At 43.7% G+C, this 24,915-nt stretch overlaps 1 protein-coding gene across 2 annotated transcripts in view; it reads left to right on the top strand.

The window, feature by feature from the left end:
- Positions 1–24,915, top strand: part of TDRD7 (tudor domain containing 7) — a 2,843,905-nt gene that overhangs the window by 2,174,614 nt on the left and 644,376 nt on the right. For both annotated transcript variants that reach the window (XM_069630367.1, XM_069630366.1), the window contains one exon: positions 3,079–3,165. In XM_069630367.1, coding sequence (XP_069486468.1) covers positions 3,079–3,165 — 87 coding nt within the window. The remainder of the gene's footprint in view (positions 1–3,078; positions 3,166–24,915) is intronic.

Here is a 24,915-nt window from a genome sequence, read left to right as displayed (position 1 = left end):
ACTCCTACTTCGAAACCCAAAGATTCCACCCAATTCAACTTCTCTAAGGTCTCAGTGATCGAGGTAGAGAAAACCATTCTCACACTTAAACCATCCAATTGCAAAGGCGACCAATGCCCAGCACAACTGATCAAGGACGCTGCTAGAGATTTAGCTCCCTTCATCACCAAACTTATTAATGCCTCCTTTACCACTGGCACCATCCCGCGCAACCTAAAGGAATCCTGGGTACTCCCCCTTCTGAAAAAACAAACACTGGACCCCAACATTCCCACTAATTACAGGCCCATCACCACGGTGCCATTCTTACTAAAAATACTAGACAAGGTAGCATACACCCAAATTCAGAACTTCCTTGAGGTAAACCATCTCCTTGGCGCTCGCCAGTCTGGTTTCCGACCTCAACATGGCACAGCGACTGCCCTTCTCGATTTAAAGGCCCAAATAGACTCACTCAGAAACGAAGGAAAATTAGCACTCCTCCTCCTACTAGACCTCTCAGCCGCCTTCGACCTGGTGGACCAGAGAGTCCTATGTAATCACTTGGACTCTGAGGCCCACTTCTCAGGGGAGGCTATAGTCTGGATACAGTCATTCCTCAGTGACAGGACTATGAGGGTGTTCTCCCCCTCGGCGGCAGCAGACCCGATACCCATTGCCTGTGGAGTGCCCCAGGGATCATGCTTCTCGCCAACACTGTACAACATCTTTACCAAGCCACTCGTCGACGATCTTGACAATCTGGGTATCACCTACACCAACTACGCAGACGATACCCAGATTCTCCTACCACTTACTGGGGATTATGTGGAAGATCTGGCTCTGGTGAACAGAGTCTACAGCATCGTTCAAGCGTGGATGGCCAACCATGGCCTATGTTTGAACGATGATAAAAAGGAGCTCATCATCCTGGGCACTGCAGCTCGCATCGCAACACTCAACCCAAATTACTCAGCATATATTATCGATGGGAACACTATCGAGGTCGCCAGAGAAGTAAAAACCCTAGGTTTCTACCTCGACTCGACCCTATCCTTCACCATACAGGTGAATTCCCTGGCCTCCTTCACGGCCTATACATGTAAATTAATACGAGCCGGGAAACAATTCCTATCAGACGACGGTTGCCTAATCCTATCCAGAGCCCTCATCCTATCAAAACTAGATTATTGTAATGCCCTCCACATAGGGCCAAACAACAAATCATCAATAGAATACAAGTGCTCCAAAATAATGCACTTAGGGCTGTCCTAAGCATTCCCAGAAGAGCACATATTTCTGAATTTAGACGGAAACACAAATGGCTCTCCACCCAGGAAAAAATTAACCTTAAATCTGCCTCTCTCATCTACAAATGTTTAAACAATAAAGCCCCTCGTTACCTAACAGAACGATTTACCAGAAAAAACTCCATTAGACCAACAAGAATAGTCAGCCCCAACTGCCTTCTAGTGCCCAGATTTAAACTGTCCACCATTGAAGGGTCCAGCTTCCCAGTTAGGGCAGCTCAATTGTGGAACTCCCTACCTCTCGCACTTAGATCTGACCAAACGTTCTACAAATTCAGAAAAAACTCAATACAATGGCTTGCTGAGAATGATATGTAACCCGCATTCTCCCCATGTACTTACTTAGTTTACCTGCATGTAATGTACCTGATATTGATTTGCCATTATGTAACGTCAGCTATTTGATGGCCTGTTGTCTATATACCGTTTGCACATGTACCGCCTTACACTCTTCCTGTTGAGCCTAAGACAATTGTTGTTACCATGCTCTGTAAAATTGTAACTTCTGTAACTAAGTTGTAAGCCTTCTTTTCACATGCGCCCTTCTACCTCAGGGTCAGGCGCGCACAATAAATAAACAAACAAACAACGCCACTAGAACTGCCTTATTATTATTTGATGGTCAAAAGCTTGCTCACATCTTAGATTTAGGATTAGATGAGGCATTTTCCTCACTGCATTTGCAGTTTAATAAACACCCTTGAACTGTGATCATTTGTGTCAGTCTTTACTGTTGCCACCATAAATTCCTTACACATGCCATTAGTAAAGCAGCCACGTGGGCTTCCCCGCTCTGCCTTCTATAAGCACTACTGCATGGATACTAGTTCCAGAGCAGATGCCGTATTTGGTGGGTCAGTTCTTCAGAGACTTTTGGGGTAGCACTTTAGGTCCACTGTCAGGAATGTTTATGCTGCCCAATCTCCCTTATGTATGGAGGAAAGTGGACTCTGAAATAGGAGTAAGCAAGTTACTCACTGTAGCGACTTCTGTCTTCATAACCCTTTGTCCTCTTTCCTCCATATTCCCCACCCTCCAGCCTCCTAAAAGTGGTTAGCATGGTACCCAACAAGCAGATGTAAGGTCGGATGGGTGTTGCTTGTGGGCTGGGTCACTAGGGCTAGACATGCCTCTGCATTCAGTTGTGCAACACATTTGAAGGGAAAGTTGTATTTTTTGTTGCGAAAAAGGTTATGATTCCATTCGTAAGAGACAGACACCCATAAGTATGGAGGAAAGATGTCTATGGACTAGGAGTACAGGAGTACTTACTGCAAGTAACTTTCCTTTTCCATTGTCCTTTTGCACTTGAAAAGCTTAAACTAAACTAGGTCATTGAAATTTTGTTAACATATACAGGCCCTTATATATTTTTTAATGGGCCACAGTGCATCTTCTGCCACCTCTGCATGGAATGTGCGTTTGACTATGATACTTAAAGCCTTTGGTGAAAGGTTTCAGTACTTGGACATGTGATGGCAATGCCTACTATTGGCTTTGCGAATGCTTTTTTTTAAAACAAGATAAGCATTCCAGCTATCACAAGGAAAGCCATTTAATTTGCCTAAGTCGACAAAGCTTCCATAGTGACTTCTATTTAGTCTTATTGAAGTTGTAATTCCTTCTAAAATGATTGGAGTTTATCACTGTAATCAGGAATATATAATATGCACACTTTGGAAGATGAATCTGGTACAACATTAACATCCTAATCCATGTTTTGTTTTGCAGACAGTTTGCTATGATGTTTAGCAGGATTTTAATTGTTACCATGTATTTTTTTTCACAGCCTGTTACTTCAGAGGTGTTTGTATCTTTACCGTTTGTTGGCAAAATCTGCTTGTTCTTCTGCAAAGGAAAATATGCACGTGTGGAGGTAAGAATCCTGCTGCTTCATTGTCCGAAAAAAAAGCATTTATTTTGTTCTTGAAAAAAAAAAAATCCCTAGTTTAGGGACGCCTTAAATATGTGCCTAATTAGATGCACAGACCAGCTGAGGTTTTGTCTCCTCACAAATGCCCAACTATTCAGTTTTGTATTGATTGATTGGGCCTGGATATGGTTACTCTGACTACTATTCTAAATGCCAAATTCATCTTTGGTGTGGGTTGGTTATAAGCTTCGTTTTCTTTCGGTTATGTTACTCCCAAGCACATGAATGATTTTATTTCTATACCATTTAAATTGTGTTAGCAGCCTTGGGGAATAAGAATGCAGGAAAACAAAAGATAAGAGAGGCTCAAATGTTGGGTTCATTCCCAAAAAAGAATTGATATGTGTGTACCACCTACTGCTTGTACATAGACTACACATCTTAAATTATTTTTAGACATTGGGAGGGGTCAATATTCTACAAGTGGTATTACACAATAGTCATTTTGGTTTTATGTGAAAATGTCACCTGGGAAAAGGTTACCAGGTAGGTGATTTTTGTTTTGTTTGTTTTTTTGTTGTTGATATTTTTATTTCCCAATGCACCTCTAAAATCCCTCCACCACATATTTGAGAACGGGTATGAATTACTATTATATACTCCAGTCCTAGAATATTTGGGGAACATCCTTGATTTTCTTGGGAGTGCAAATCTGAGTAAACGTCTCCTCCTGGCAACCTTTTCACCAGGAAACTTTATCACTGGATCCCCTCTTTTTGTGTTCACAGGACTCCCCAAAGCTGTCCCCATTAGCGCTTTTGTGTCACTCGCTACTTGCGCCTTCCATCATGGCGATTATGGAGCCGATGCAAGCTTATCCGCCATTAAAATGTTCCATCTTGGTTCTATTCTTCCTGTTTCTCCGGTCTAGTCTTTCTGGGTCTTTGTTTTGCTTCCGCATATAGCCACGCCCACCTTTCCTTTCGGTGCGTTGCAACCCTTCGCTTTTTGCTCTGGATGCTACTGCTTTTCTTGGTGCTTGCTTTCTTTTGGAAATTTTTGTCCGGGTCTCGTCCCCACAATTCTGACCTCTAGCTTTCGTTTTCCTAACTTTCGTGTCACTTTCCGTTCTGCCGCCGTATCATTTCTTTCGGGCTCTGGCTCAGGATCCGCTTTCCTCTGCTTCTGCTTTCCCCCTTCTGTCCTCCCTTACTGTTCGGCCCCTTTCCTGGCTGAAGTATTTCTTTCTTTCCGCCTTCCCTTGAGAGTAGCTCACGCTCGCTTGCTACCTTCTTTTCTTGTCTACACCTACCTTCTGTTTCCCACTTTTCTTCGATCTGTATCCCTCTGGTAATATTTTCTAGTTCTTCCTTTGGTGCCTTCCTCATCGGTACCGCTCCTGACTCCTTACTTCAACGTATGCTTACTCCGCGCTTTCAAGGATTCTGCCTACAACAATCACCTACCTGGAGATTTCGCATGCTTGACTTTCTGGGACCAGAATCTCTGTTTTGCATTGCCTGCTACAGACGTGGTTAGAGCACCCATTCAAAGACTTTAACAACTATCCTGAGAGGTTTTTTTAGCTTCTGCTTTTTTCCTCTCATTGGCGTTCTCGGGAGGGCGTCCCCTGTTTCCCTCTCTTTTCAGGGTGCCAGGGTGGCTTCCCCCCGAGGAAGGCCGTATCTCTTCTCCCGATAAAAGCCACACAAGAAGGGTCAAAAGAAGAAGTCGTCAACTGAAGAATCAGGTGAGGAGGAGTGGGGTTCGGAAGAGCGTGAGGTACCTGGAGTTGACATTTTGGTTCAGTTGTTGCCAACTGTTGTCAACGTGCAATATCAAATATTTGTTTTGCTGCCTTTAGCATTGATTAATTTGTATAAAACATGTTTTTCAGTATATCTTTGCATTTTCATGCTTTCATTAGCTGTCTTTTTGTTATGCTTTATTCACTACTAATTGTAAGATCTATTTTAGTGTAGAGCTACTTCCTTAGAAAATGTTCAGTTAGGTGCAGGAGCCTAGAGAATCCCTGTTATATCAACCTGCCTCTCTGGCTAAACCACCCCTCAGCCCCTACATTTTAAGAACTCCCTCCTACCCTTTTCAGGTGTGCTCCAAAAGTAGCAATAACCAGAGCTGAGCACTGTTTTCTTCTGGTGCTGCTGTCGTGGATGCATGTGTGGGCCAGAGAATAGCTCGACTTGCCCCGGACATAGTCTTTCTCAGTCCCTCACTGCTCGGCATACATTTTGTTAAGCATCTTGGAAAGGGTTTCATAGCACAAATTCAGGGTTTTCAAGTTACCCCTTGCCAGGTGCGAGAAGGACATCCAGATCCAGTATTGGTTTTCTTAGAATTCTTCAAACTACAGGTCCCAGATTTCAAAGAACCACATCACTGCATGAGCACCTCACAAAGGGCATGAAGCCACTTGAACTCTGCAAATTGGTGGCCTGGCTCAGGAACATACTAGCAGTGACTGAGCCCATGGTCAAGACAGACTGGGCAAAAGTATGCCGACCAGGCCATGTGACTAATTCCACAGATTCCTCACTAAGAATCCCTGCCTAAAGTCTCCTCCCAGGTGCCCAAGGAAAGGCAGACGCTTCCTGGTCCTGACCTTGGGGGTCGTGTACTGCACGAGGGTCGCCTCGGAGGATACAAGTCCCAGGGTGGTGTGGGGATCCTGTGGGATGAGGCATGGTATTTGTCCTTTAAATGGGAGAACCTTTTAAAGTTGTCAGGACAGGTAATGCCCTATAGTCATTATGATATATCTAAACCACATTTAAGATCTGTGGCTCAGAATGCAAATACCTTTAAACCTGAACAGACCTTAATAACAGAAAGATTATGTAAGGTACTTCAGTATAAAAATCCTCCCTACTCCCAAAGGTATAATGGAAAGGAATTTATAAATATTTCCTTAAATATCCTGTATTGCTCTATAACCACAAATTCTAATGGTACTACCTTACCTTAAAACACAGAAGTTGTTGAAAAGAACTCACTTTGTTGTTGGGGACTACAAATCCCATAATCCCATAGGTACTGGGACGAGGAAGAGGGTTGAAGAGTCATTTTGTAGTAGTAGTGGGGCAATTAAGTCTAATAGCCCACACCTGAAGGAACATGAGAGGCTTAAAAATCCGACTCAGGTGCAGGCAGTTAGAAGGAGCTGGAACTGTGGCTGGAGTTTGTGCCGTAGTAGCAGAGAGAGTGGAGCAGGAGTGGTTCTACAGTGCACTGTGGCAGAGGATCTAGTAACGTTTCCACTTCTATTGATAAAGGCGGACGTTTTCAACAGAGTTTACTCTACTTCCTACTTAATCCCTTCACATACGTGAAAGTGGAGCAGGAGTGGTTCTACAGTAGTTCGGCTGGGTTCGTTGGTGAGTTGGCTGCTTTACAGCATATCTCTTTATATGTACTGTTGTCAAGCTACAGACCTTGGATTTCAGCCCATCACAGCGGGTTTGCTGTATATTGGACTGCAGAGTGCTCGCACTCATACTTTCAATCTAATTGCTGCGTACGGCATCCCTGATATCCTTGACCTATAATGAAAATAAAGAAGGGGCGGAAATCTGGACTCCTTAGCGCAGGGGTCTCCAACCTTTACTTTAGCTAGAGCTACTTGTAGTGGAGGCCAATAGTGGAGAGCTACCCACGGGCCATATCGGGGTGGGGATGTTTATAAACCTCAGAATTTTTACCAATTTTTTTTGTGCCTGATTATTTCCCCTGTATAAATAGATGGAATAACTTATCCCTTCATGATTATATTGAGAACTTCATAAACCTCTTTGTTGCATTATTATTTATTCGTAGCTGTCTCATAAAAAGACAGATATTTGTTGGACTACCACACAAATATCCTGTAATTTATGTGCCCCTTCCTTTGCGTGTTATGCAGGCTCTCTACATGCTGGGCACACTATTGTTTTCCAAATGTGCATTTCACACTTCCATAAAAAAACAAAAGTAATTTCCAAACTGAAAAACGCTGCTTGCGTTCACTAGTTTTCTTTGAAATGTTTTTTTTTGTCAGACACCACACATACTCTGTTATTTGTGTGCCCCTCTGTGTTTTAGCACAGGGTATATTTATAAAGACGTTATATGCTTGTCAAATTGGTTAATCACAGCCTTAAGAGAGGTGAACATGTCACTGCTACCAGGTCTTCTCTCAATTGGTTATCTGACACTCAATATCATGTGCCCACTACAGAAACAACTCTGTAAAGCCTGCCCAAATATGTCCACCATCGAGACCTACTCTATAGGTCTGAGGGGATCATTCGATACACTTCAACCAACCTCCTTTCCATCTGCAAATTCCAATATAAAGCTATTGCTGGCACACTAGTTTACATGTTTTGTACCTAGCAGTGGAGCTGAAGTCCAAGCAACCTGAGAAGCAAGCCATCCGATGTTTGCATCCTCAAAGCCATTTTCTAACATATGCCACCTCTTTAATCCATAATTGCTTGACGAGCGCCAAAGGGTATTGAGCTCTAGATCAGTGCAATAAAAATATCACTCATTCGCTCACTCACTAAGTCATTGACTCACTCCCTAATTCATATCAAAACCAGTCCGTAGAATGGAACGTTATGCTATGTTTGTTTAGAAATTGTATCATTCATATTAAATACAACGGTGTGGCCGGCACAATGTAAACAAAGCAAATGTTCACACGTAGTGCCAACAAAAAAAAAGATTCCTTGGTATTTCACTGACTCAATTTAACATTGTGGGGATGTACAGTAAATGTCGTAAAGTAAGAACAATCCTGATATTTATCTGTTTTGAAATGTGAAATTGTGTATCACTGTAAGTAGAACTGCAATTCTGTTCTTTTCTGTGTAGATCCTTATTCAAGACGTTGCGTTGAATAGCGTTATCAGTCACACACTGAGTTAAAAGAAATGTTATCAAACCCAAACAATAACTTCTAATAACAACGTGAGTTTCCTTTTTTGTCATACACTTCAGCTGGAATTAATTGAAAATAATGTGTTCAGCTAACCTTGCAAATCTAGATATGTCTCGTCCTTAATGTATTCCATCTAACTGAAAATACTATTAAGGGGAGAAACAATTTCGGTAGACCTAGGAAGAGAGCTTAACAGGCACAAGGTGAGGCTTACGAATTCAGCTTGATACACCATTAACGTGCCGGGAAGAAATAAGAAACAAATGGCTATCAGTATGAGGTAAAAGTTGTCATTATGGAAAACAGTAAATTATGCATCTGGGCGAAGAAACACATTTCACCTGCTAGAACAGCTTCTGACGTGGCGCGAGATGGTTAGAGGTTAAATCAGGAACCTTTCCTGAGAACAATTAAGGGCGCAGATCAGACAGCTGCGAATCCGAAGGGTGCACATTGAACAATTAGACTTTAATTGTTCACTGTGGAAATGGAAACTTCGGAGGAAAATGTCACTCCACTTTAGAAGCACTGACACAATTGTCACAAATGGAATCGAAGTAGGGAGAGCTGACACTGTGTGGCTCACACTGTTCCTGCCCCAGCCCCTCTGACATCTCTGGCAAACAAGAACGAGCTCGCTCAAGCAAGCCAGTGTCGAGGGGGTGCATAAGGCCATCTCTAGTACTACAGGCGCCTGCAGAAGCAGAATGTGATACTGACATCTGTCAGTGAATTCACAAGCAGCTCCAGTGGCACAGGAGGCAGGCTCCTCGCCTGCAAGCGGGACAACCAGGGTTTGGATCCCAAACACAGACAGTAACTGCAAAACACACAAGAAATAAATTGTGATTCAGATAGTGTTTATTTTTAAGAATCTCCGGCGCGGCGACTGAAGAGGCTCAGGCGAGCTACTGGTAGCTCGCGATCGACCGTTTGGCGACCTCTGCCTTAGCGCAATGGCTGAGAGGGAAAACGCTATTAATTTGCCCATGTGCCCGTGCTTAGTTCTCTGCCGGATACTGTTACCAGCTGTGAACAAGGAACTGCTGGTAAAACAAAAGCTGTAAATAAAATCACAGGCTATTATGGGGTAGTACAGGGTGGTGCCGCTATAACCGCCAATGATCAAGTTCCCACCCCCTCTCCCTGTTTCAATAGAAGCTTTAATTCATGTGGCAGGGAAATTGATGTTTACACATACTGTATCTGATTGTGGCCCATTGTTGGTTGATTCGCCAGATGCTGTGCTTATACTGAAGATTAAGACTATTTTGGCTAAAGTGGTCAACGTTATTCTTCTTGCACCTCATGGTACAATGTGTGATTTCCTGGAACTGTTTCAACGGATTTGTCTGGCAGACTAATCTCCCAGCATTGTACTTTCTTCGGCATTGCAAACTTCAAATCTGCTTAATGCAGCTCCTGCTACACTATGCCCTACTATTGATCTCACTTCCCAAACACAACCAATGACTGATGCAGATTTAGTGTCTGCGGAATCTGCTGCTCTGCTGCTTTGTTGCCAGTGGAACATGAATCTTGGCTCGAATGAGTCCACATACCGTGACTTCTATTGTGTCTAATTCTGGGAATGTCACAAAGAGAAAAAGACTTGTCTGCTCCCTTTTGTATGCTCCAAGGCAATCCAGCCTCCCAGAAATAAATTTTAAAAAATGAAACACCTCAGAGCCTGCAGACCTTGATAATCCTAGTAGCCTCCCCTCATCATCGGGACCGCGGAGTGCGCCCTATGATGCTGTATGCAGACTTGCATTTACGGTCACTAAAACTCTTGCTGATGATACGATACCTCAGGCTGATCTATGTGGCCCACTTCAAAGATGGTTGCAAGTCGACCCAAAAAACAAGGAAACCACTAATGGCTTTGCACTTATTTCGCATCGAGCAAATCATTATTCCATACCGGCCTCTAGTTTTGAACCATTAACTGAGCAAGTTCTTATCCCGACTTGTCAGCAGGAATCTGAATCTGCCCTCGACATGATGCAAACCCGATGTAGGCCTTCCACATCGACTGCTCGTATTGGCCTTCATAGATAACCATCTAATTTGGGTCCTAAATAACACTGTGGAAAAGCCTTGATACTGGGGAGGGGATTAAATGGGAGGAATGTTTACCTTTACCGACAAGCCCCTTCCTGAATAGAACTCAACTGATGTCTATATTCCAAAGTATTACTCTGCTCAGAAACATCTGCCGACATGACATCTAACTAATTGTGTTATTGTCAAATTTGTTTCATCTGCTATTATGGCTCTGTTGTGTTCTTAGCAATCAGAGCTTAAGAAGATGGTTTTTGTTGTTGACTGTTTGCTGGAAGAACCCAAATCTTGCCCTGACATTTGTTGGAATGCTACATCATCTATGTCCCACCGACATTTGATGTGTTTGGCCTTGGCACTCAAACATTTCTTTCGAGTACCGAGCAAAGGTCTCAAAATCCATGGGTTCTGAATACAAATCTTGGAATCGCAAATCAGCTGGGTCTCCTGGAATACGGAGAGTTTTAACTCCTTTTTTAAAAGCCTGCTGGGTCAGCGTACCTTGATGTGCTATGACATTTTTCTGCTGTAGGATGTAAAAGTATATTTTGCATGAATACCGCCTGATAGTAAACGATTGGCCTAAGCACATTTGCATTGCACTATAAATTGCATTGAATGATCCTGAAACAGGCTGACTACGCCGCCATTTTGAGTTATCCGCCATTTTGATCGCCTCTTGTTTTCTGTCCCATGTTTAGAATCGTGTTTTTGGCTCCAGCAGAGCAAAATTAACTTTGCACTGTTTCCATGATGTCAAACTAGATAAGAATGTTGAAGCTGCTAAAGTGAATTGTTTGTCCTACACTGGCAAACCTTGGAGTTAAACAAAAGCCGTACTAATCAGTAATTTAGATACCATCTGTTCCAATAGTGCTTTCCCCGTTCAAACAGCAAAGTAGAATGATAAATAGTTGAACATGCTCTTCTTGCAGAAATCTTTGTTTTTGCTCCTTCAAACTGAGCTGACTTTAAACTCAAGAACAAATGATAGACAAATATAAGCAAGCAAAATAAGGAATGTTACCTTTGTGTCTTATATTTGGAAAACATGTGAAATGTTTAAAGGAAAACAACAAACTATTCAAAGATGTTTAAGCATGACTTAGTTATGTGGATAGACCATGAACCCTAGGTAAATGTATTACACGAAGAATGGCTGGACGATGTGTCCGGGATTGTGGAAAACTTGTATAAATACTTGTGTTTTTTAAATGTCCAGCACACTCTCATCTCACGGTGTCTGCTTGCACACATTGCGGGGTGTTGATAGCCAGACAGCTGCCTGTTAATAAATGTACATTATACTTTGACCTTGTGACTGGCATATTTCTATTATTTGGTATTAAGCCTCGATATTATTTAATCTTTCAGATGGCGCCTGAATGGGGACCCTCAAGATTGATGTCACATCGGTAGATGTAGACGAGGCTACCGGACCGGGATCGGAGAGTGACGGGGGCCCCTGCAAAGTGAGACGCGATTCCTCCGCAGTACTGCACGCCCGATCCCTGGACGGTGAGCAGCGTTTAGTAGAGCATCACGACAAGGGTCCTCATATCGAGGCCTGTTAGTCGAAAAAAATGCCAGCCACGACAATTTGTAGTCCGATCGGACCCTTTGATTGATTGAAATCAGGTGAGTCGTACCCCGATTCCTAAAAATCCTGATATTTGTTGCAAGTGTTGTCTCTGCAGAAACAAACATAGCCAGGTAAGATCGCGATTTAACTATGCCTGGGAAATTGTCATCCTGTTAAGGGTATTATTCCGCCAGGAAAGACAATCTTTGAAAGAAGGCCAACCGGCGCCACCCAAAGGGTCGCCGGCTTATTTAATGTATTGTAAGTATGGCCTGGGAGCTATCATATTTAATGAAATTCGGTACAGACGGACCAGACATGTTTCTGAACTTCAGTGGTCACTTTATGGTAGTTTTGAAATTGCCCGCCTAGAGCATTTAGAATCTGTATTGTTGAGAGGAAATGCTAGGCCTGCAGCATTTGATGCAGTTAGAGATTGGAGGAAGGAAGCTATGCAGCAACTCAAAAGTAGAGAAAAGCATGCACGTAGACACATGACGAATGCTGAGAAAGCATTATTGCATGATCAGCAGAAACAGTCAGAATCCATTAGAGGTATGGATAGGGCTTTCCAACTAGATGTGCAAAAAATATATCCCTCAGGATTTTCATACATCAGACGAGTTAATTAATAAATTATTGAATGAACATAGAACTGTTTCAATTGCACAACCTCCTTATGTGCCTCCCCCCGTTGTCGTTCCTTTTCTTCCCGTTGTTGTTCCTCCTCCTGTACCTCCACCCATGCCAACAGTTGCCGTCCCCATAATTCCGTCTGCACCGCCAGCGGTATTGCCTCTGCTACCTATTGTACAAGATTTGTATGAACTCTCTTTGCCAGGTGGTTCTGCTCCAACTGTAGTGGTTGAAGGGGCGGGAGCTGATCCAAGAATAGTGTCTCATGTTACAGTATCTAAAGACAGAAAGAGAGAATTATATAGGTGGGCTAAAAAGTACATAGAAGAGGGTGATGAATTGGCTGTTTTAGTTGCAATTTCTGACCAAGGGGGTATTCCTGAGCAGAATATTTTGATAGAACGGATGGGAATGTATTTAGTTGATATATGGAGTGATTTGACAGACCTGAATATCCCACAGGGGTTGAGGGATTTGAATGTCCTTGCCCGCACAAGGGGCACTGCAGAGAAAGTATATGAGCATTTAGAGAAAGTATTTGAGTTTAAAAGGGAGCTAGATCGGTTACAGAAAGATGAGATGGATGGTAATGAACGGCAAGCTTCATATGTGCAGAATCGATTTCCTCCTCCATTGAAACCAATGAGGGAAGAAATGTGCATTTGCATAAGAGACGCTCTTAGATGGATTTCGGATGTTTCAATTTCTCCCATTGAAGTGCATGATACGTTTAGTCAGTATGCTCCGGCAATGCAGAGGAAAGTGTTACAGGTGATGGTTGAATACTTACAAGATGAATTTATGAAGAGAAAGGAATGTTGTCCTGTAGATTTTATGGTTATTTATAAAAGAGCATTTTCGCCCGATACTGCATTGACTTCTTTGTCACTTGATTTGGAGTGAGGAGTGCATTGGATTGACGAAAATCTTATTTCTCCAGCATGCTCATGAATATTCCCCTCGTCAGGCCGGGAATCCTCGGTAAAGAAAAATCAGCCTGTACCAACGGCGCTCCCGGTGCCCACAGACTTGCCGTGTTTTGCCTTATGTTGGGCCCCAGTCGCCGGAGCGCCCTCAAAGGTCTTAGAAGACCGCTCAGAGTTTCTTTTGGGTGAAGTACGTCGCCGGTGCTCACCTGCCGCCAGGCTCCTAGTCTCCAACCAGTCAGCGAGCCGCTTGCGATGGTCCTTCATGGTGCGGGAGGACATGTCCTTGCAGCACGCACAGGCCTCCTCCACGTGCGATTTGTCTGAGTGTAGGCAGTAAAGGCACCGGGAGTGCCCATCCTCCTTGAAGACGTTCTTTAGTCCACATCCTGGGCAGATACTAAACAAAGGCGTTGAGTCTCCCTGGTCTTCGGCCATGTCCACGTGGGGTAGGCCTCAAAGATCTTCTGGAATACTCCAAGAAGTGGAATTTGATGAAAAATCACCCTTGAGGGGCGTAGGAGCTTCCGAAAACAAGTCCCCGTTATTCGGATGAAGAATCGGTGGAGCTTGAGGCTCAATTGACTGAAAGAAATAGAGAATTTCTCTGAAAAAAACGCAATACGCAGTAGAAGCTCGAGAGCTATAGCATGAGGACTCCCAACACTTGAACGTGCGGATCTGAAGATGGCTGCCTGAGGAGGGGCTTAGGTAGGGGGCAGTATGACCCAGAGACCAGTGATTGGTTATTAGGAGAAAGACAGTTCAGAAACGAAACTGAAACCAATGTTTTCTTTACCGAGGATTCCCAGCCTGACGACGGGATTATTTATGAGCATTTGAATCCATGCCAGACCCATGCTGGAGAACAACAGTTATAGGTAAGTAACTTGTTCCTTATATTTTATTTGAAGTTCATACCACCTACATTGCCAAAGACTGTAGAAGAAAGAGGAGATTGTCCTAAAAGATTAGAGGTTGTTGGTTGTAGATAGACAAGAGATTCAAAGAGGATGCCCCTTTGGAAAAGGGATAATCAGAGGAAGAGTACCTTGCCTATTTGAAGGTGTTGAAGTACCTGAAATTGCATCTTGTCATAACCTGTTTAAAGTTCCATAGCAGTAAAGCTGTGGTGATGTATTTGGTTGTCAGTAGATGCAAGACTTTAGTAGCAAAAATGAAGTGGAATGCTATGTGGCAAAGGAGTATGCCCTCATGGTAAACTTTTGTTGACGTTGTTGAAGTGGAAGTAGACCTACTGTTATTCCTAATCTTATCAATAGAGACATACTAAGTGTTAACAAAGAACTGTGTTTCACTAACAATTTCAGAAGTTGTATTTCTTTTGAACTGTGGCAAGTCTTCTTGGATAGTTGAAAGTGGTGGTAAATTATCATGGCTGGGGATAGCATTGATGCTATTTTGAGGAAGTGGAAAGTCCTGATTTCGCTAAGAAGAAACGCTTTGTTGTTGTTGGAACTTTGGTTAAAATACTTTACCATGAACTGAATTGAAACTGTACTACCTTTATGGATTTCCTTTTTTCTTTTGGTTGAACATTGTAGCTGAATTTTCCTTGAATCCTGGGAAGGGAATTCACCCAGGTTACTTAAAAAGTTTTCAAGAAACTGTGAATATAATTGTTGATGATCTTTGAATTGCCATATATTTTCTTTGTGTATTTGATGCTTAAGTGTGAGGTCCAGACATCCTGTGTTAGTGTGTTTCCCTTTAGTTTTGTTAGGCAGGGAAATCCTCATCCGAGTAGGGATAGTGAGGCGTTTGACTTTTTATGATTTAATAAACAGGCATATTTTGAACAATCATACAAAAGTTGTCAGCCTCCCATTGCTAACCCCTCACAGCCAGCATGTCTAAAGTGTAACGGAGAGGGGATAAGCTCTTGGGCACAGTTCATGCCTTTATGCACAAGTTAGCCATAGCCTTACTTCTCAATCTCTGAAAAACGTGATGTTCACCACACTAATTGCATTGCAATCTCCAGTTTCTAGTTGTGGAGATCCTCACTTATCTGCAGTAATAAAAAACCAAGTCCTTGAGCTGACCCATCCTTCCGAGTCCTGGGCATACACCAGGTGTTCGGATGGCTCACTTATAGGATATGTACAGCATGGAGACAAAAATCCATTCCTTCATGAAGTAACAACTTGAGGGTGCATGGAACAATGTAAACGCTCTGGTCACGGGTTTGTGATAGTAAGAAAAGACACAACACTCCCACAAATGCCTTATTAAAACCTTGTAATAGTGCCTAAAAAAAAAGTATGCTGCAAGGAGCCTGTACCATTATCCGTACTTGTCAGGCTCAGATCATAAATTAGAGGCTGCAGTTCTATGCCTTGAATTTGACCAGAAACCTCTGGCTTTGCTGAAGATTCATGTTGATGCCTCCGAAGCTTAATGTGACCCCATTGAGTAGAATGATTGATGTGTATGCTACCAGAATTCATGCCCTTGTTTCAGAGAATAAATAATTTTTAATTATGGAGGAAGGACCGTCAATTAGAACTGCCTTTCATTTTCTGCTATTTCTCAGTAAAACTCCATGGTCACGTTTAGCTTTTATATGTGACAAAGTTCCATATTTGAACCTAGAGGGACTTGGGTGCCCCCGGTGGTGGATGGGTGTGCCACTCGATGCATGATAGAGGCCCCACATGGGCTTTAGGGCAGATCAGCCAGGCTCCTGAAATACATGTCTAGCCGTGCTTGTCCCCCCTAGTCCCCCATTCCTGTTGGCCCTAACACTTCATGCAGAAGTTATCTCCTAGGGAGCACACTTGTTGGACAAGCCTGGTTGACGATAATTCTCCTTGGAGTTGTGGGAAGTTATCTTAAGTAGGCCACTGCAGAGATGTAGCAAAAGATCGTATCAGTACTGTTATTGCAGGCATCTGTGATCAATCCCACCCAGGTAGTAATGTCTGGTTCGCGGCAAGACAACAGTCCGCAAGTGCTAATTTTGCAGCAGTCTGCACGCCACGCACATTTTCAACTCCACATACTCTTACACAATAGAAAACTAAACTTGCCAGAATATTAATTACCTGAAGCTCTGAACCGCTCTACCAACAACACCTCTGAACTAAACCTAGGACTGTTGAGTATGTCGACTAGGGGAGCGATTGTGGACTACCACTAAAGTGCTTGCAACTGTCAAATCTGTTGTCCAAAAGAGTAGTCCTTGAACAATTAACTACAGGAAGCCTTCTCTGGGAGCGGACTAAAATGGAAGCAGGACTTACTAATGGTATAGGAATCAGGATTATGGATAGCAGGTTGGAGAATTAGTGCCAAGGGTAGGAGAAAGAAAGTAGAGCAGAGGCACAGGAAATAGAAAGTGAGAGCAAACGAGGAAGTCAGAACATGGTGGAACATAGAGGAAAAAGAAATGTTAAAGAGGATGTGTGGAAGAACAGACGCCTGAAATTACGGTGGGTTAATGGCTAAAAGGAGAAGGAGGAGGATAGGCTTGAGAAAATGGCAACATGAGAGACCAGGACAAGACCCAAGGCTCATGGAAGTTCATATGGTGGTGAAGTAACACAAGAAAGGGCCAATACAGTTTGGGGTTCAATATTTGCTGAAGATCATGATGCATGGCCCCCATATTAAAAGGCCCAAGGTTCCAGGGGTGCTAGCATACCACTGTTCCAGGAGAACCTTCATCCTGACTCATCAAACAATAGACGCTATATGATTCTAAGAAAAAAGTGCAGGACATTTTAAGCCCCAAAGACTGAGTCACTGCTTTTCCCATCGAGAAGGCAGAGTTGTTCGGGGAAGGGAGGATGACTGAGAACCACGCTCATGGGAAAGTTTGAGCAATCTGTTTGTTGCTACAATCCCAACCCTGGTCTCTGTTAAACCTAATCCTTTATTTTCTTTTGTTTCCAATAAGACCTTGACTTTAATCTTAACTTTTTGCTTCAAATTCTGTTCAAACAAAGCTTTATTCGGCTATCAAAACCATAAAAGCACCATCACATCATGCAGTTCATCTAAAACAATTATAAAAAAACAAAAATTAATCGTCAAGCAAAATACATTAAAATCCAGTCCCAGCGGGAGAACATTCTGTGATATATAAATACAATTTGGAGTTTAGCACTGTGATCGCAGAATACATGATCTTCTTAACCAGGCCCTAACAACAAATTGTCTGTTCACCCAGCTGTGATAACCACCAGTAAATATGTCAATATTTAGTATAATCGCCGCCTACAGGCATTCTTGTCTTGCCCTCGGGGTTCTCTCCACCCTCTTTTCCTCTGTTTACTTCAAATTCAAAAGGGATAATGGAGGAAGAGGGCAGCAGTCCTCTCCTTCACTTCTAAATGGCAAAAGGCCTGTGTAGGAGTGCTAGGCAGGAAATGTTTTTTCTTGTGCAAACAAGAAGTAATGAGTGTCAAACCTTTTATTAAGCTAACGATGTCCTGTTTGGCAAAAACCAGTATGTGTTTTAAAAGCCAGTACTGTAAATCCATTCCTAAAGATTTGAGTTGTTACATAATGCATAATTACAGTAATTGGTACTGTAAAACACTGCATTGCCTCCCATGTTTTTCAGTCAAGTTTAGTGTATCTGAATTTAATAGTGTCAACTTTATTTGATTTCTTTGGGTAAGGTGCATCATATTGACGAGTGAACCACTTTTGAATATGTGTACATGATCATACAGCCAAATGTTTTTCATGGCAACCCTAATTCTGTGACCTCCTGGTCGGATAGATGAGTACAACTGATGCTCAACCCACGAGCTGTTCCCAAACTCCTTGACATTTTATCTCATCGCCCCTGAAAACGAGATGGCCGCAAACTACAATGTTCCAGTTAGTTTGCCCAGTTCTCTGCCTGCCATGTCATTCACTCTGCTTAGACTCTTACTTTCTTTCCTCTTTCATAATAAATACACAAAACTAACTAGATGTGTATGCAAAGCATTGATCAATAGTTCTATTCAGTCTGTACATCTATAGATCTACTGCAATACCATACACAGTAGTGAGTCTCCAGAGCTCACATTGCCCTACGAATCTGATTGTATTATATGTTAGCACCTGCAGGAAGCAGCAGGCCAATCCGGAGGCCAGGAACGTATGCGCAATCTGCAAGTAGGCACCCACATCTCATGCTGGGCTACTGCGTCTCTCCCCAGCCTTCACCCTGTCCTCGGAAGCGGTTCACTAGGTCGAGTCTCCTCTGGAGTGCCACACCTAACCCCCTGTCCAATGACATGCACACCTCCTGACTCACTTCCAGGCCCGTTTGTGTCATTTCTTTTTAAGGGAAGAATGAATTGCAGAGGCTGGTTCCCTTAAAAACAAACCCAAAAAAGGTATTTGCACCTCAGATGGTGGCTCAGAGTGCTAATAGTGCTAATAAATACGGCTTTCATAGGTGCACAGAGCTGGAATGCTGTGCTTGGCCCTACCTGGCTTGGGCTTGAGGACCGTTAGTGGCCCTGACCTCCCCAAAGTGATATTTATCGCTTTATTAAAAACAGTAGATATCTTTGACATGCAAAGGCCATCTTGTCCACCTGAAGTTGACGATTACCCTGCCTGACAGAATTCCATACTACGGACTCAGGCTATGACTTTCCTTTAACATTACATTGTTTGATTTATGAAACTTCTATCTCCTTACACAGCAAATGATGGTTCAAACATACAATATACAGTACACTGCCTTGTGCAACAGCAACTGCACATAGCTGCACAGAGCATTGCACTAAAAACTGTTTCAGAGCTTTTTTTATCATATCTGTTTTTACATTTGTGTCCATTAATTCAGCTAACCTTTTTCATTTTACGGACGTTCCTCTCACTAATATCTTACATATGGCGAACGCACAAACGCAGGGTTCAAAATTACGGAAGAGCCTGGTTAGCTTGACAGCAACATCTACCATGAGCTAATTTGGGCACTCCAAACTAACTGGTGCCTGACAAATCTATCTTATCTGACATTCACTTTGTGGCTTGAAAAATTGTACACGGGTGGTTTATAAAACCTCTAGGTGACATTGGATGCATGATTGGTCAAAGGTACCTGATGCAAAACAAAAGCAAGGAGAGAGAGAGATGGCAGTACAGATAGAAATGTGGCAGTAAAGCGAAAGCAGTGATTGGTGTAATAACAAAAGCATGTACTGATCAAGTTCTTGATGCAGTAGGAAAGATAGTTAATTACTAAATGAGAGGTAGCAAAACAAAAACTGAAAGGAAAGAAATGTACAGAGGAAATCTATTCAGGCTAAGTGATCTTATCAAGGTTAGAGAAATCTCAATTAATGTCTTTAGACGTTTACGAAATGTAGGGAGATTTCTCTCTGCAGATCCACACAACTATACAAAGGCAATTTCCAAAAGACTTTCACACTTGGGTTGCGCCACTATGGTAAAAAGGGTTCAGCAGCACTTAAATGAGGTTGATGTTTGGTTTAATATATCCTAGTAGCCCTTATTTGAGACAAATCTTCATACTTTCACTGGTTTGCGACACACCATTAATGTTGGGCGCAGGGCACTCTAAATTGATATCCCAAGACCCCACTTCTTAAAAACTATACAATGGCCTTTCAGCCAGGGGAAGGGAGGCTTTCCCACTGGCTAGTTTAGTGAACTAACATTTTGGGACTTTCAGCCAGAAAAAGGAAGTCATTCCACCTGGTTTTTGGCTGGAAGAAGGAAAAGCCTTGTTTAATGTGTGACTTTTTGGAACATTACAGAAGAAGGGAGTCATTCTCCTAGGAATCAAACTTTGAGTTGTTAAAAGACTTAGTTTGAAGTGTAAGGGACAGAGAGAGGATTTGGTGCCCAATGCTGGCCTCGTTAAGATACAGACATTCTGACAGACCCATTAGTATTTAGATGAGGTGGGGAAACCTCTCCTAGAATTAGGGAAAGTTAGGTTGTCTCTTGCATTTCTTTTGATGAATAGGTCTTTACCCCCAAACATGCCATCTGTGTGTCAGTCTTCTCCTTCTGCACCCTTACAGCTGCTGGACCTCCTTCTAGTGGAGCTATTAGCACAATGTCTTAGTTGGGCACTACCCATGCTGGCTGTTGGCATAGTTGGTTTATATAATCAGTGAGCGTGGTTCGTTGTCTCACGTAGTCCGTCTTTGAGTGTCGGGATCGTGTCCTGCCCCACAGTCACTCTTGGTGCATAGGGATTGAAGGCCTTTCCTGAACATATCTGTGCCTGATGTGTTGTCTTTGAGTTGTCAATTACACTACGGGCAAGATCTATAATTGTACAAAAAGCCCCATGCAGAAAAGTTATTTAAATTCTTTTGGCCTGGCCACAGGTCTAACTAAGAAACTATAGCACTGGAACCATGCAGGTGAAGTGACTAGAACATATTCAGCAAAACTCCTGCCAGCCTCCCTTAAATCCAGCCATGTAGCCACCTAACAGGAAGTATGTCTACGGGAGACCTAACTACTTGGGAAGCTTCCCAGCCTTCAAAGCCAAACCAAGAAAAACGTGTGTAAAGGAGCAAATATATTGAAACAGTAACCTGCATGTAATGTCAGGAACTAAATCCTAGCTGCCACTGCACTTGTCAGCAAAACCTGATCTCTGCACTCTGGGCCTACAAACCAAATGAGCAGGGAGCTCGCTGAAACCCTGTGTACATGTTGGACACCTCCACATCATGTACAACTAAGCAGGCAACATGATGATCCAGTCCAAACGACTCTGATGCTGTAGTGTCAATGTTCATTTTGGAGTTTGATAATCTGTGTCTAAGCGTTTTGTCTTGGCTATTGGGGTTTTCAACCCCTTTTTGATGCCTATTTTAACTAACCTTTGTTTTAAACATTGTTTGTGTTGCTTCAACATTTGGATCATTGCTCTTAGAATTAGTTTTTTTTCATAATATGCAGATTTTAGGTCACAGTCTGAGGGAACTGCGATAAATCCGAAATCGGAGGCGGATAACTGGACCATGCAGGCTCAATGCGTAGTTTTTATTCACCTTCAAGAAAAACACTTACCTGACCCTATTTCTATGGTTGAGGTTCATACAAATGCAAATAGCCATTGGTTCAAACCTATCCTTATCTAACTGACCCAACCACTAAATAATAGAAAGACCAACTGGACCTAGAGAAGTGGTTCTCTCGCTTATTTTCTGGCTTCTGCTTGTTGGTGTGTGACCCCCTCCTCCCAAAAGCGTATCTTGAGAAAGTCTTTCTTATGAACACTCGGTCCTTAGGTTGAAATATAGTTCAAAATAAAAAAGTGTGAACCTTGTTGGTTCATCCTAAAGAAAGCAATGCTCGCCCAAGCTTTCTTGTTTAGTTCAAACATCTCAAAGTCTCAGCAAGGGCACAAAGAATGAACTGGGTTCCTCCGCAAAGACTTACTTAAATCTGATAGTTCAGCTCTTACTGGATAAAGTTGCTTTTGCAAAGGTTTCCACATTTCTTCCCTTGTTCTCGCATTTCTTCCCTTTTTATTGATCCATCGGTCACAGTGGTTAGATATCAGGCAGGTTATACGTGTCGGTGGTCCTGCTGGGATCAAGTGAGTCATCTTCGTACAGGTCTCCACCCACAGTGTTTGGTTGCGGGGTATAAACTGGACTGAGCTTTGAACTCTTGGTTTAAAGTTTCTTTCTTGGGGCATCTGCTTTTCTGTTACAACTCTTGTGGTTGTTGATGAGTCTTTCAGGCTGTCAGTCAAACTTCCTAAGGCCTATGCTATGGGTTCAACCCGTCAGCGCTGCTCACTTACTCTTCGGTTTCTAGTAACCCCCTCCTAAAGTTCCTCTTGAAGAAAATGTCTGTTATATACCATACTTGTGTTTGTTTCTGGTCCTCACAGACTTTTGGTCACCCCTCCTGGGATATAGGTTTTGGATTCAGGCTTTGGGGAAGCCTTGCTTACCCTTTTGTTTCTAGTAGCCACCCCTTGGGTCTTGTTTTGAGGATAGCATCCATTATATACAACCTTTGTGGTTGTTCCAGCTTCTTTTATGCTTTCTTTCACTCCTGGTCAGAAATATATATTGTATTCAGCCCTTTTGTGTGGCTCGCTCACTTTTTAGTTTCTAGTAGCGCGCCCGTGGTTCTTTTCCACTTCTTTGGGTCTTTCCTTTTATTCCTTGTTTGTTTTTAGGTCCTATGGTGCCCCCTTTTGACTGGTTTTTCTTGCATAGACTTTGGCTTCTACTGTGGCAATCTGCAGAGTTTAGCTGTTCCAGGGGATTGGGTCCTCCGATGTATTCCATATCTATGACAATTAAAATGGTAATTACCACAGCTGTGCTTCTTCGGAAAGATTTTTCAGCGTCTGCGTCCTGCATCGATGATGTCGATATGCTGTCCTCGAGGGCCTCCGTCGAGCCGACGTCACCGGATGTTATAAGTAGGACGCACAATGCCTGTAGCCTCAGTTCCATTTTTTCCGCAAACGTGTTTGCTTCAGAGATCTCGGCGCGCCTTAGTTCTTCTGAGTTCTGTTCTTTCGGTTCTTCGAACCTGTTTGTTTGTGAAGATTTCCATGATGTCTTTGTCTTCTTCCACCCCACGGCCGTGTTTTAAGAAGTGTCGGGACTGCGGGTCCAAGATGTCGTTGACGGACTCGCACAATGCCTGCCTCTGGTGCCTCAGTGAGGGCCACGACACGGATGATTGTGTAGACTGCCAGTCGCTTACGTCGAAGGCCTTGCGGGAGCGTAAGAAGAAGCTTTCTGTTGGTAAGGTGACCAAGCCCCGTAAGCCAAGGTCCTCTGGGCTTTCGACTGACTATTCGAGGGGCGACTCTCCGCATCGTCGTCGGTCCGAGAGGTCTCAGTCCCGGAGTAGGTCCCGCCATTCCTCTGCCTCTTCGAGGCACTCACGGAAGCGCCGTCATGGGTCGCCTTCCCGGTCCTCGTCTGAGGACGCCGCCCTTCGGCGGGTTGCTTGTCCCACCAAGGATTCGACTCCTGAGGAATGGGCCTCCTTCCGTAAGGAGATGTTGGTGATTTTTGAGTCGCAGGGCTCCGGTCCGTCCGCGCCTCCAAGAGGAGCCGGCCGTGACCGTACTAGAGACATCGCTGGCACGCCTTCGGGCTCGGGTGGTCGGCATGATCCGCGGGAGAGGTCCCACTCGGACAAGGTGGCTCGTTCTAGTCATGCCCGCTCCAGGTCCCGGTCCTCGACGCCCTCAAGACCGTCAGAGCCTGTGAGGTCTCCGAAGATGAAGACATCGACGCCTTCGGCGCCAAGGTAGTCGAGGGACTCTCTCGAGGCTCTGCCTCCAAGGAAGCCATCGATGCCATCGGCACCCAGGCTGTCGCAGGACACGCTCGGGGCTCCACCCTTGAGGCCTGTGTCGAAGCCGTCGGCGCCACGCTCGACGTCGACGCAGATTCCCTCGACGCCTTTCAAGGCGGCTTTGTCGGAGGTACCCCGTGGTAAGGTGGAACCCCCTAGAAAGGCTCTGGCGAAGTCTAAAAATGTCTTTGTCCCTTTTTCTGTGCCCACTTTCCAGCCTCTGGATTACATTTCTGAGGTGGAGGAAGGGTCTGAGGAAGAAGGTTTAGTTCCTGCTCAGGTACCTGACGAGATTTTGTCTGGTCATAGCCAGCTTGAAGACTTGCATCAGTCGTTGTACGACGCCAGTGGTTTGGACACCTCTCCGGAGGTGGACTTCGGTAGGCCTGAGCCTGGCACCCACGCCGAGTCCTTGTACCGGCACCTTATGTCGAGGGTAACGGAATACTTGGGGTGGTCTGTGCCACCAGCGTTGGGGAGAATTCTCTGTAAAGGCTAATTTCCCAAACCTAGTGAGTCCCCCAGCAGCTTTGCTGGATTTTTGGGGTTTATTTTTTTTCTCCACTCTTCGACATGATTTGAGATATCCTTTGACTTTGAAATGTGTTTTATGGGCTATGGGGTCTTTTACTCCATAGGGCTTCATGTGTTTTTGGTATGTGTGTTGCACAGCACCCTCCGTGCCGTAACACAGGGGTGTCATAGTGACCCGCAAACATACTCCGTGCCCTGGGACTGACTACTGTCTCCCAGGGCATGTAAAGTCACCATTGGCTTTACTAGTCCTAAATTGTGAACAGAACCAGTACAAACCATCGTATTGTGGGCGTACTGGTAGGGGCAATTCGATTGCCCCTGGGTCTGTTGTTCAAGGGGGCACTGTCCAGTCCCCCCTGAGCGAGTTTTGGCTGGTGGCAGTGGATACTACTTTTTATATTCAACCGCAAATATATTCCTATGGGATTTTCCCATTGTTCGAGGCTAATACTTTTTAACATAGCCTCAAACATACCGCCGGGTTATTTATTTAATATTCACCGGTTGGTATTTTTTGCCAGAACTCGGTTCCAAAATGGCGTTTGTGTTGGCTTCTGTGACTCCAACCCAAGTCGAGCCCTTTGTTCCAATTTTTTGCGGGCTTCTCCACAGAATGGCAAGAATAAAAGATATCTTATATCCAAAGACCCTGCAGCATTAACTGCTTTGCACAGAAACAATTACACAAGGGACCACTAAGAAAAAGTCCCCACCCCTGGGAGCCATGATGCTAAATATCTATTGAACTACTATCAGGCATCTGTTTC

This window comes from Ambystoma mexicanum, chromosome 6q, assembly GCF_040938575.1.
Source record: "Ambystoma mexicanum isolate Mex_15411 chromosome 6q, UKY_AmexF1_1, whole genome shotgun sequence".
Taxonomy (NCBI): domain Eukaryota; kingdom Metazoa; phylum Chordata; class Amphibia; order Caudata; family Ambystomatidae; genus Ambystoma; species Ambystoma mexicanum.
Note: the sequence above shows the minus strand (reverse complement) of the source record. Positions and strands in the feature narration are given on the sequence as shown.